The sequence below is a fragment of the Elephantulus edwardii genome, unplaced genomic scaffold (assembly GCF_000299155.1).
Source record: "Elephantulus edwardii isolate Elephantulus edwardi_28Jun2011 unplaced genomic scaffold, EleEdw1.0 scaffold00086, whole genome shotgun sequence".
NCBI lineage: Eukaryota > Metazoa > Chordata > Mammalia > Macroscelidea > Macroscelididae > Elephantulus > Elephantulus edwardii.
In genome coordinates this window covers 11177251-11190403 of record NW_006399836.1, presented here as the reverse complement: position 1 = coordinate 11190403, position 13153 = coordinate 11177251, and the positions used below count along the sequence as shown (strand labels likewise).

The 13153-nt window shown below is 49.7% G+C and overlaps 1 protein-coding gene across 1 annotated transcript in view; it reads right to left on the bottom strand.

The window, feature by feature from the left end:
* The window catches only part of MYH9 (myosin, heavy chain 9, non-muscle), a 112749-nt gene that overhangs the window by 70366 nt on the left and 29230 nt on the right, over positions 1-13153 (bottom strand). Inside the window, exon 2 of the mRNA XM_006890160.1 lies at positions 861-1212. Within this exon, the coding sequence (XP_006890222.1) occupies positions 861-1193 (333 nt within the window). The 5' untranslated portion in view covers positions 1194-1212. The remainder of the gene's footprint in view (positions 1-860; positions 1213-13153) is intronic.

The window sequence follows — 13153 nt, the reverse complement described above, 5'->3', positions numbered from 1 at the left end:
GCTGGAGGAGGGTCAATCTCCTCCTGTGCCAGTCAGATCCGATTTGATGGTACCAGCAAAAACAACCACCCAAAAAAAAAAAAAATTTAAAAAAAATTATATCAGAGACATTAGAAGTGAACGACGCCAAGCTGTCCTCCAGAACCAGGTGTTAAAGGAGAGTGGAGGTGGAATAGGAAATAAGCACTTCCGAAGGAATCCACCACACTGCCCTGACTTTTAGGCTTACGATTTGGGGTGCTGAACAGGCTGGGGGCCACGCTGCAAACACATCACAGTCAGCTAGCTGCCTAGGCTGGGTTTACAACAGGCTTCCTGCTCAACATCTACAGAAAAACCTGCAAGAATGAGCCCCTCAGTAAGGTGGACATCCACCAGGAGGAAAACACAAATTATTTCTACAAAAATAAGTGATCAAAGAGGGGCAAAGGTGCATAACGTCAAAGGCAGAAAGCTTCCAAGATTCAAAAGAACAAGGGCCCTAGAGTTCTGGCTCTTAGAGCTTTCATTGTCTCCAAAAGTGGGAAACAGGCAGAGGACTGAGGAACAATCCACCAAGATGTTCAGAAGCCCTAGTTCAAGGACGTCCCCCAGCATTCTTCAGACCACGTTCTCCACCTCTGCCCAGGCCCAGGGTATGGGGGTCCTGGGGGAGGACAACCCAAGACCAGGAGTTTGAAAGGAGAGCCCAAGCCCAAGGATTGCGGGGTGCTGGGGAGGAGTCTGGCGGGAGATCTTGATTCCAGGAGTGGGGGTACAGAGGGTTGGGGGTCGGGGAAGAGCAGCTGAACCCAGGAGCGTGGGGTGCTCGTGGAGGGGAGTTAGGGCAGGAGACCCTGGCGGGTGCGGGAGCCACTTACGTAGATGAGCCCTGAGTAGTAACGCTCCTTCAGGTTGTGCAGCACCGAGGCTTCGTTGAGGCACGTGAGCTCCGCCATGTCTTCCACCTTGGAGAACTTGGGAGGGTTCATCTTCTGGATGTCATCCTTGTTTACCTTCACCTTCTTCCCGTTCTCCACCAGCTCCACGAGGACCTCCTCGCCCACCTCCTCCTTGAGGCTGGCAGGCTCGAAGCCGCTCTTGTCCGAAGGCACCCATACCAGCTTCTTGGCCGCCCAGTCGGCCTGGGCCAGCGGATTATTGATGAAGTTTTTATCCACGTAGAGATACTTATCGGCAGCCTGCTGGGCCATGGTGACTTACAGCCAGGACCTACAGGAGAGAGGAGAGAGAAAGGCGCTAGAGACCACGGCATCCGCCACGCAGCAGCGCTGACAAACCCCACACCACCGGCTGCTCGCAGCACAGCACGCAGCCTGGCTCCCCCAGGTCCCAGAATTTCCCCTGTGGCTCCCCACTTTTGGGAGAAAGATGTATATTACTAGAAAGGAAAAAAAAAATCCCAAACCAAAAAATATTAACACCAGGGATTTGGTGTTCTGGTTTTTTTTTTTTGTTTGGGTTTTTTTAATTTTTTTTTTTAATTAATTTTAATGAACGTTTACAGAGACTTCGAATTTTCATTCATTCATTCATTCATTCTTGCTTTTTTCCCTCCCTGCCTACCCGTCCCCCACAGTTCATTCTTCTCTTTGAAAAGTAAAAGAAAAATTCTTTCATTGGAACACCAGGGATTTGCTTTTAAGAAAGTAATAGTAAGCTGTATATATCACATGTCAGATTACCCTATGAGCAATGTAAACTCAAGCTTCTTGGTGGTGGTGGTGTTATGTGCCGTCATGTCACCTGCGGCTCATCACGACCCTATATACAAAAGCCCTAAACCCTGCTCTATCCTGTGTCAATCTGTCTCTGACACACCTACCCCCATTACCCCAGTCACTGAATCAATCCATCTCATCGAGGGTGGTCCTCCCTTGCGCTGTCCCTCCACCTTGACTCATGTTAATTCACTAATCCAAAACAAAAGAAATTAAATGCTTTTTCACCACATCAGAGATTCTGCTTCTAGATGATATCTCTCTCTCTCTCCTCCCCCAAATGCACACTACATCTTTCAACAGAATTAAAGTCTCTTTTCAAAGCTACACTCTCTGATAGGGACAGAGCTGCCAGTAAGTAAGCCAGGTAAGCAGCGACTCACTTGTGCTTACGGATTTATAGGGAAGAGTTTCATATGTTCGAGGTGGTGAAAACATGTCAAACTATTCACAACAGAACAGTAAGCAAGCCTGTCCTTACCTCCCTTATTAGGTATACCCGACGATCAATACACACTCAACAATAAACAAGTAACTATAAACAAAGCTACAGTGTCAAATGATGAGCATCATTAAGAGTGTCAAATCCCAGTCCCCAGGGACTCTCACTAGGGCAGAAGAGTAAACCAGACAAACGTAGGAAGAGGGGCTTTCAAGAAAAACAGGTTTCTAAATAAGCAGAAAACTCAACTGATTATATACTCAATGGAAGATTCCAGTTTTAAAAAACGTATTTAACAAAGACATTTAAAAAAACAACCAACCACCTTCAACCCAATATATGTTTGTCACCAGATTTCAATTCCATCTAAGAAATAAGGCAAGAAGCAGAGAAGTCAGGCGACGGGAGACATCTGGGGATGGCAGGTGTGGCCTCTCCCAGGCCGCTAACAGGAAAGGCAGCCTCACAATTTGTGGGCCGGGAGCACTAAAGCACGCGTTTGCTTCCCTCTTTCTAAGCTCATCCATTAAATGATGGTGCTCAACTATTTATCCCTTGCACCTGTGTGGTTTTATGGCCTCTGAAATGCTTTCATATGAGCACATTTCACTATCTCAAAAGACGGCTCTCTAAGGTAGGTGAGGTGTATGATCCCATTTTACAGATGAGGAAACGGTCCACGGTACCAGAAAGAGGAGGGGCTTGGACTCCTCGTGCCATGTTCTCCCCACTGGACACGTGCTGGGTTGGACTGAGGGCGATGTCGCTGAGCCAAGCCTGGTCTGAGACCACAGTCACCAGCCACCAGCCACCAGAGGACCAACTGCACGCTCACTGCCGGGCTCACAACACAGGAACTCTACCCTCGTGCACTCCCCCACAGCACCTCCACCCCGAGAAACCCAGCACCATTCAGACTTCAGATCCCAGTTTCCAACAAGGACTCCATGCCAAGCAGACAGGAGGCCTAGGAGGGGAATAAAAAAAGGGAAATTCTAATCAGCCCTAGAAGGGGCCGCCTAGGCCATATCTGCACTCATTAAATGGCTTCCAGATCAAGGCTGAGCGGGTGTCTCTGGCCCCATTCCAGGGAGTCTGTCTTCCAGAAAGCAAGCTGGGTCCTACAGGCTGGAGGGAGGGCATGCCAAGAGTGCAGCAGCCTCACTAGCGCCTCCCAGCTGGTGGCTTGGTTCCTGCTCCCAACCAAACTAACCCTGCAGGCCCCACGGAGAAGGGGGCATGGGGACAGCCCTGCTGGGACCACTCCTTGAGAGAAGGCAGGCCTCATGCCCACAGCCACGAACCACCCAGGCCAGGCCCAGTCTTTCATGTGGGTCTAGCAAAGGGCAGTGCCCAGGACCTGGCCAGCTCAGCATTGGCTGTCCGTGCTTCTATTCTGGCCAGTGCAATCACAGATCAAAGGCTTTGTTCCACCAGAGTGCATGCCCATTGTCCTCCACCTCCCTGCCATCCGTCTGTCCTCCAGGCACTCAGCCCCCTGAAAGTCCCAGTACCCAACACCTCCCCACCACCCTGCTCACATCACAGCTCAGACTCTCCCAGGCTGCTCTCCTTGGCCTTGACTCCAAACCCATCACAGGTAATAACAACAACCTCCCATCAATCCACGAAGGCAGCCACACTTAAAACTCCACACCCAGAAAGGTTAAGCCTGCTATGAGGAGTCTCCCCAACCCAGTCCAGTGAAGACACTCAAGAACAGAGCACGCCTGTCACAGACCCCTGGCAAGAAGAGGGGACAGCAGACATTTAGAGAACAGCCTACAAACATCAGGCTCAGTACATGCACCGCCTCTTCACCTTCAATCACCCTGGAAAGTAGGTGTTCTTATCCCCAACTTACAACAAAGAAGACGGGCTCAGGGAGGACAAGTCACTCGCCCAGAGTAGCTCAGCCTGTCTTGAGGCGGCTTCCTCACCCAGATCCATGCCTGAGTCCTTCCAGCGCCCGGGAGCCTGTTCCATCAGAGAGGTCAGGCTGGCCGCAGGCCTGAACGGTAGCTGCCGAGATGCGGAGGCAGAGGGACAGCCAGCAAGCAAATATGCCCTGCTCGTCTGTCTCCCTCTGCTTCCCAATCCCCCTCCACAACTGCCACCAAGCAGCCCACCACGCCGGCAAACTGGCTTCCTCACTAATCCAACTCCCCTGATGTTCCAGCTACCCAACCCAGAGCAAGCCTTGGAAGCAGCTGAAGTGAACCCACTTGGTTCTGCCACCACGCACAGCCCTCCTTCCAGCTATAGGACCAGGTGCCCTGCCGAGCCTAGAAATCTGGGTAAACAAATGCCAGCCTTCGCCCATGGCTCAGTGCTCTGGGCCATAAGCGGCTGGCAGGGGAAGGGGGGAGAACTCTACCCACCCCACAGCTCTGGCTGCAGTCCTGGGTGGGAGGAGAGGACAGCTACAGGCCAGCTCTGTCCACTGCTGAGGGCTATAAAGCCTGAAATCCCAGACAGCCTCTGTATGTAAGAGAAGGGGTGCCGTTTCCCCCTCAGAACCATTCTGCCTCCAAATATCAGAAAACCAAAGTTCCTGGTGAGGCGGGTCTTTCAGCCCCGCCACCTCCCTCCAAGCACAACTTCTCATAAGACAAGGCTGGGTCTGCCTGACTCACTTGCCAGGCCAAGGACACAGCTATTTGGTTTCAGCAAGAGTGCTGAGATGACGTTAGCTAGCTGCAGTGCCAAGATCAATACAGGGTTAGATCAGTGGGGAGGGCGTCGAGGTCACACTAAACAATGGGGCTAAAGTCCACCTTCTCCCTTGGAGCTGGACAGGAACATCCACATTCAGGAGCCACAGGGCTCAGCTGAGCTCGTTTATACCTGTGTTAGGTAGGGAAGTTCCTAGGCAAAAAGGCTGGCAGGTTAATGCACACCTTGCAAAGGTTCAGGTACTTTTCCACCAACTGACGAGAGCATCTAAACCTCAACTAAAGGGCATTGTTAAAAAGATACCGGGATCCTGATCAAAAGGGGGGAAATGAAGAAATAAAATGTCAAATTCTGATTTTTCCGGAGTCAATGGAGGCTGAATGAACCCCTGAAATTAGCCCAGAGGTAATCTAAAAACCTTGACAACATCCTTGAAAACCTTCTTTAAGAAAAACAATACACAAGAGTCCACATTTAAGGTTGCATAGTGGAGTGTACTTGGGGCGCTGGGAGGGATGCAGGAGGGATTGTATATGAAAGAATTTTTCTTTTACTTTTCAAAGAGAGGAGTGAACTGTGGGGGGAAGCGGGAGGGAGCTGGACAGGGAGAAAAGTACAACAATGAATGAATGGAAATCCAAAATCTGTAAATGTTCATTAAAATTATTAAAATAAAACCTAAAAAGAAAGTTTGAGAGCTCTGGTGGCCTAGTGGCAAGAAGCTGCACTGCAATTTTAGAAGCTCGTGGTTCAAATCCACTAGATGCTCTACTGAAGAAGGAGGGACAATCTCCTCCTGTACCAGTCAGATCTGATTTGTAATAATAAATTAGAAAAAAGAGCACAATAGTTTAACTACTAAAGAATGTCTGTCTTGAGCAACTTGCTCTGTTAAGATCTACCTATATGAAATCAAACTGACAAAGATCAGTGAGGAAACGTACAGGGCAGTGAGTTTCTGTCAATGAGGAAAGATTCACTCAGAGAAGGAGGCTAAAGGATGGAAGTACAACTCGCAGAACGCTATCCACGTCACTGGACTGACGTGGAGAAAAGTGAATGGGACCTATTCTGTGTATAGATTCTCAATAACAACAAAGTAAGTAAAATTTAAGGGAGACAAAGGATACGAGGGGAGCCAGGATGCTGGATGAAACTCCTGAGATCATCTTTCAGCCTTGGACCAAAAACAGCCTTGGAAGGCCTCTTAAAACCAGAGTTGACCTCAGCAAACAATGTCTGCCTTGGGCATTGTGCTGCTGTAAAGAAGGGAGCTCTGGTGACCAAGTGGGTAAGGAGCTGTGCTGCCAACCCCAAAAGCAGGTGGTTCAAATCCACCAGCTGCTCCAAGGGAGAAAGATGGGCAAGCGCCTGCTGTGCAACTAATTTCCAGCTTTTGAAAATCTGCTGGAGGCTCAGCTACTGGGTCAGATCCCACTTGCTGGCAATGCGTTTAGCGTGAGCTATGGAATCGGATCGATAACAGCAACTCAAAAGATGAGGTATGAAGCTTTAGGGAGCAGTGAGTTTAGAAGAATGGGGGGAGAAAGAATTGGAAAAGGTGGGTGAAAATGACTAAATGCACAACTTCAAGATCCATGGTGTTCAAACAGTACACGTAAAAAAAACTTTGCTGTGTATATCTTCAAATGTTTTAAGAAAAGAATGGTGGAGGGCTTGATGGTGGGGAGGGGGGTGGATAATTAGCTGTGCAATAAGAAAACTTAAATAAGAGACACTATCAAGAGGAAAGGGAGTAGCAATGAGCTGCACTGCTAGTTCAAAAGAACAAGGTTCAAACCCATTAACTGCTCTAAGGGACAAAGATGGACACATCTCCTCCTGTGTGATTTACAGTCTCTGAAAACCCACTAGAGGGTCAGCTGTGAGACAGTCCTGACTCTGCCACATCACAGCATCAAGAGGATCCTTAAGGAGCCCTGGCAACAAGGCGGGCTACAAGCTGGCTTCTAACTGAAAGGTCGGCAGTTTGAACCCTCCAGCCACTAAAACGGGGGCAAAGCTGAGCCATCTGCTCCCATTAACGATCACAGCCTCGGAAAACAGACGGAGGGTCATCAAGAGTCAGGACCGACTGGACGGCAGAACTGATTTTTGGTTTGGGTACCAGAAGGAGGCAAGGGACAGAATCTTTTAAATACAGGAAATCAGTCCGCGGTCACGTCTCCCCACTTCATGCAAGGCCTGAGCTAAACAGCCTCCTGGAAACAGTTTCAAACTGCACATAACATAAGGGGTTTTAAAGTGAAAGAAAATATCCCCCTAAATTCCTGACACCTCCCACTGAAAAAAAAATTCACATTTTTTTATCATCCTTGTAAGTTTCAGTTCAGAGAAACACCTGTTCTTAACTACATGCAGGGCCCAGGGGCTCACTTCTCGTGCTTTCCATACGGATGGGGACCCTGCTGCACAGTATAGGTGTGATGGTCACCGTCAATGACTATCCACACCACTACCCCAAAGAGCAAGATAGATAGATAGATAGATAGATAGATAGATAGATAGATAGATAGATAGATAGATAGACAGACAGACATTCTTTTTTTAAAAAAACCACTTCTTAGGTTATTTTCTCCTATCAAGCTTACCGCACCCCAAACCCCAATCCTTCAGCACCACCTGGAGACGGGGGTCTCAGAAGCAGAGTTACTGGAGCAAAAGAATGTTTTTTTTGTTTGTTTGTTTGTTTTAAAAAAGAATGTTTTTTACAGATTACCTGGCTGGAATTACTACATCGCTTTCCAAAGGGCTTGATCATGGCCATTTCAGCAGGGTGTACAAGTGACATGACTACACCAGCACCCTGCATTTTGATAAGGGAGTAAGCAAATAACCACCTGTGCGACTGACGCCACCCACAACCTTGGCCACTGGTGATGGTGCCAGTGACCATCGAGTCCGTTCTGACTCATGGCGCCCCCGTGTGGGCGCAGCGCAAATGCTCTGTGGGGTTTTCAAGGCTGTGATCCTTCAGAGGCAAGCTGTCCAGCGCCTCTGGATCTCAATGAAAATCGCCCTTCAACAACCACATGCATTTAGCAATGACTAATAGGAAAGGTCTCTGGGGTTTAGATTTAGGAACCAAAGACCCGGGAGTGGACAAGCAAGCAAGGAGTTAACATTCTCCTGAAGGAGAAGGAGGCCCTGGCCCAGAGGAGGACTGCTGGATCAGGGCTGAGGCTGTCCACAGCTTTCCACACCCAGCTTCCCGCGGTGCCATTCCAACCCTGAGAAACCCAAGCAGTTGCCTTTTTAGGCCATAATCGCAAAGGACACGACCAGAGGCTAAATTAGGACTCTCAGGAAATGATGAAATTGAAAGCAAATAGGTTGACCAAAAACCTCTGTTTCAACCCAAAATCTAATTCCTTGATTATCTGCTCTCTCCCATTGGACCTAAGCGTTCATGTGGCCGTACCACTCTTCCGTTTTCCCAAAGAGCCCCCTTCCACCCTCTGTTGTGTTCTTTACTCTGTGTGTTTCTTTGGAAGAGAAACTAGTGGCCTCTTCAAGAGAAAACACATCCCCCCAAGCCAGACGCTGGTGACAGCTTCTGGTCGCAGAGCCGGAAGCCTCTCCACCCCTAGACATCAGGCTTTCTGTCGAACTGCCCAGGGCCCATGTTCTAGGCTGGGAGCTCTCAAGCGGGCACGCTGGTAAAGCACCCACAAGCCTGCTCACAAGGCCCACTCTTTCCCACATCACTCTCACAATCCCTTTACAAGCTGTGTATCATCACACTCTCTTTACAAACAGGGAAAGGAGCCTGGACAGGTCACCCAGCCGACGTTTCACACCCAGACTCAGGTGGCTTCCCTGCTAAACAGGTGTCAGCACTCTCCCAACTCAAAGCCCGGCACCCTGCCTCCAGGGACTGCTGTTCACCAGGGTGTCTGTGCACTTCCCCCTTACGTCGCTGGGGCTACAGGGAAGGTGAGAACTTGGATGCCAGCTAGGCCAGGTGGGACCACGCCGGCCATTCCCTTCTCTGAGCCTGCGCTGCCAGCATTGGACAGGCCAATCACCAGAGGCCCTGGCACACACAGGTTCCAGTTCAGTGGCGCTGGCAGCCACAAGCCCAGACGCCGGAAGCCCTGCTCTGGCGTAACCACGGATGCAGTAGAGCAGGCCCCTCTCCGCTTTTTCCATCCCCACCCTCACCCTAGAGACTGCATGAACACAGCATTGATCCTTCCTTTCTCCTTCTCCCCACAGCCAATGGCTGGGAGTTACATGAAACCAGCAAGCAGCCTCAATTCCCCTGTAAAGGAAGGTTCTAAGGCAGTGACAGGAGGACCAGAGTGGAGGAAAGCATTGTGTTAGGTTAAAACCCTAGTGGTAAAGGTGGGCAGTTCGAATCCACCAGTTGCTCCACGGGAGAAGCATGGGCAGTCTCTTCCCATGCGTAACTATCTCTGAAAACCCCCAGAGTCAGCTATGGGTCGGTTCCAATTCAACGGCACACAACAACAACCCTAGTGTTAAAGTACTCTACTGTCAATCCGAAAGTACATAGTTCAAATCCACCAGCTCCTCAGAAGAAAGATGGGAATCTTCCATGCAATTTACTACCTTTGAAAACCCGCTAGAGGGCCAGCTATGAGTGGGTCCTGGCTCATAACAGTAACATCCCAAAAGATTGGTGGTTCAAATTCACTCTGAGGAACTTTGTAAGAAGGTTCCAGGAATCCGCTTCTGAGTGGTCTAAATTATAACATGTGTCAAAATTGATGCGAGGGCATGGAGGCGAAAGACAAAAAGCAGAGAAAGCAGCTGCTAAATGATGCGGATGTTTTCAGATCTATCTTAAGTCACTTCTTCAATCAACTCATCTATCTGAAGGGTCAATGTGCAAAAGGTCTAGGCGGAGGTAGACGTGACTCAGAGAAGTTACTAAGCAGTGGGGTGACAGTACAAATAGTGAGAGGGTCCACCCAGATAATACAGTGCAGACTGGACAGAAAGCAAGCTGTTCCCTGCTTATCTGCATGCTGTTCATTGCTGTGGTCTCTGCCTAAACACAGCAGGCTCTCAACAGACGAATGAATAAATGAATGAAGGAAGGGCAATCATTTGCTTGGAGACCTTGGGCACATGCCACCTCTCAGACCACAACTGGAAAGGCACACAATGGCTCCTGCCACCATCATTATCTCACAAGACTTAAAAGTCAACACAGGCTCACTAATATGTACTGGGAGGTTGACGCCTGTGACAATGACATAGAACATCTGTCAACGTGGAAGGTTCAGGGTAACATGAAAGGCTGAGTAAAGCACCACTCCTAGAACCAGACCCCAGGAAGGAGGCTGGGGAGGAATTGCTAGGGGACAAGGAGGAAGGGGACACTCAAATAATGAAACAGCACAGAAGCTCAAGGAAGTTGCAGGGGTGACCTTTGATGTGGGTCCAGAAGATACGAAGATGGGTATGTGGATGGAGGAGGAAGGAGATGATAGGAGGGTACCCTACACCAAGGGAGGAAAGTGAAAGCCAGTATGGAGAGATAGTATGTCATAAACAATAAAAGAACATGACTGGTCTAGGCAGGCTTTCCCAGCCTGGTCACTGCTGTCTTTTTTCATCACATTTCCTTTGTGGTGGAGGCTGGCCTGGGTATTTCAGATGCTCAGCAGAAACCTCTCAGTTCTACTTGTTGTTTATTGAGTACCCTGGAACAGCACTGATCCACAGCTCACCCTCGATGCATTTTTAGAAGCAGTTAATCTCATGGGAGGAGACAGTCCATCCTTCTCTCCTGAGGAACAGCTGGTGGCCTCGAACTCTGCGCCTTCGGGATTACAGCACAGCTTCTCGCCTCTAGGCCACCAATTCTACTTACAAGGTGTGAATAGTATCGTCCCACCCTCGCTCCTGAATATGATGACAATCAAAAATGTCTCCAGACACTGTCCCCTCTGGTGCTGGGTTCTGCTGAGCTTCTCAGTGACCGCCAGGTGGTCGAGGAGAAGGGTCTTCATGGCTGGACTCATTAGAAGCAGAGCATTTGATCTTTCTCCTGAAGAGATGCTTTGTGGGTTGAAATGGCCAACCTTTCGGTACTGGACAAGTGCTTAACTGAGTCACAATGTCCTCTGGGGGCAAAACTGCCCTTAAGTGGAGAATCACCAATTTAAGGGATTAATATGAGCAACTGTGGCACCGTGAAGATGGAAGTGCTGCTAAACTAAAGTCTCTCCCAACTTGAAAGGCACAGACCAAATCCCCTAAATAAAAAGCTCAAGTCCCCAGGACAACAAGACACCCAGGATCCCAGCACTGTCCCATGTCGGTCCTCGGTGAATGGCTTTGCCATTAATAAACCGCACACCTGGATTCCTCTTCTTGTGAATGTAATGCCTCCACGTTAACTGAAAACCACCCAGCCAGGTCAAGGGGACTGCCGAGCCCTCCAGCGGCATGACCACAGCGCGATTCAGGACCATCCAGGTTCAGGACCATCCAGGTGAGACGGCACAGCTCCCCCTGTTGAGCCGCCTCTACTCCTCAGAGCAACCAACCTCATCAAGGCCCTTTACCAAGCAGCTTTAGTCCCAGGTACCCCTGGCCTCCATCAAAAACTGGTGACTAAGGTCAAGCCCACGTCGCTGCCCAGTACCCTCAGACACAGACTGACAGACGGATTATGAATGAGATCCGTTCCTGTGTGGATAAGGGTTTGTCGGGTAAGTCCCAGGAGGTTTTTATTTGATCTTACTTTAGCACAAGGAAGAGATGGGAGACTTTCCATGATTTAAAAGCTGTCTGTACAGCAGTGTTTTTCTAAAGTGCTGAAGAGCAACGATGTCAGTCTGCCATGGTCTTTGCAATTACTTGCTATGCATCAGACAGCTGGACAATGACTAGGGATGATAGAAGAATTGATGCCTTTGAGCTGTGGTGCTGAAGAAGAGTACTGAATATACCATGGACTGCTAGGAGAACAAACAGGTTTGTCCTGGAGAGGGTGAGACCAGGCTGCTCCTTGGAGGCAAGGATTCTGAAGCTTTAACATGCTTTGGACATGGTGCAAGGAGAGACCAGTCCTTGGAGAGGGACATCATGTTTGGAAGGGTGGAGGGACGGTGCAGGAGGGGAAAACCCTCGATGAGATGGGCTGATGTGTGCGAGTCAGAAACAGTGAGATTGGCACAGGTTGGAGCAGGGTTTAGGGCTGCTGTACAGAGGGTTGCTATGAGTCACAGGTGACTTGAGGCACATAACAACAACAATAACAATGTGCAGCAAGCGACTGTGAGAGCCAAGAACTGGTTGGTTCACAGGGGTTGGTTCAAGTATTTGAGTGAGAATGAGGACAAATTTGCATGACATTAAAGGGCAAGTAAAAGTTGTCCCAGAGGAACCCTAGGACTATACCACTCCACCTGCGGGGGCCCACAGACACACACAAGCCTGAGGGCCTCACTCCACTCTCCCCAAAACTACATCCTCTTCTGGGTCTCCATCTCTGAGAAAGACATCTCCACTCAGTGATCCAGTGTCTGTGTCTGCCTCTGACTCTCTCCCTTTCCCAGTTCCTCCCCAGTTAACTCCCAATCCTCCTGCTCATCTCCTGCTCCAGCCCAGCCCATATCACCTCCCTACCAGCCTCCTGCACCACCCTCCTCACCCCCTCTAATATACAGTCATCTAGTACTTCCTATTCCACTATCACCTGCCAGCTCAGTATGCTTCTCCAGCTCCACACCTACTCCAGAACAAACTCTAACAACTCGGGGTGGCCAGCTGCCCTTAGTGACCCCACCCCTCCATCCCCTGCCATCGTCCCTTCCTGCCAGTCCTTCGGAACAACTCCTAATTCTATACTCACATCCCACCCCGCTCATGCCTCCCAGCCTGCCAAGAAGAAAGCGTCCTCAGCACCAGGAACCCTCTCTCAAATGTCAGCTCACATGCTACCTCATCTGCAAACCCCAAAACCGCACCACTGCCATCAAGACGATGCTGGCTCATAGTGACCCACCCTATGGGACAGGGACCTCCCCGCAGGGTTTCCAAGGAAGTCTGTATGGACACAGACGGCCACATATTCTTTGCAAGGAGCAGAAGCAGCTGGTGGCCTCTAACTGCCAACCTTCTGGTTAGCAGCCAGACACTTTAAAGGCTTAGCCACCGTGGCTCCCTCCACTGCTCCCTCTAAATTCACTGCCACTGAGTCAATCCCAACTCACAAGAACCTTACAGGACAAATGAGAACTAAGGGCCACAGTGCTGGGGATTCCACTAGTCTATCCTCGGGGGTGGGGTGTGTGTGTGTGTGTGTGTGTGT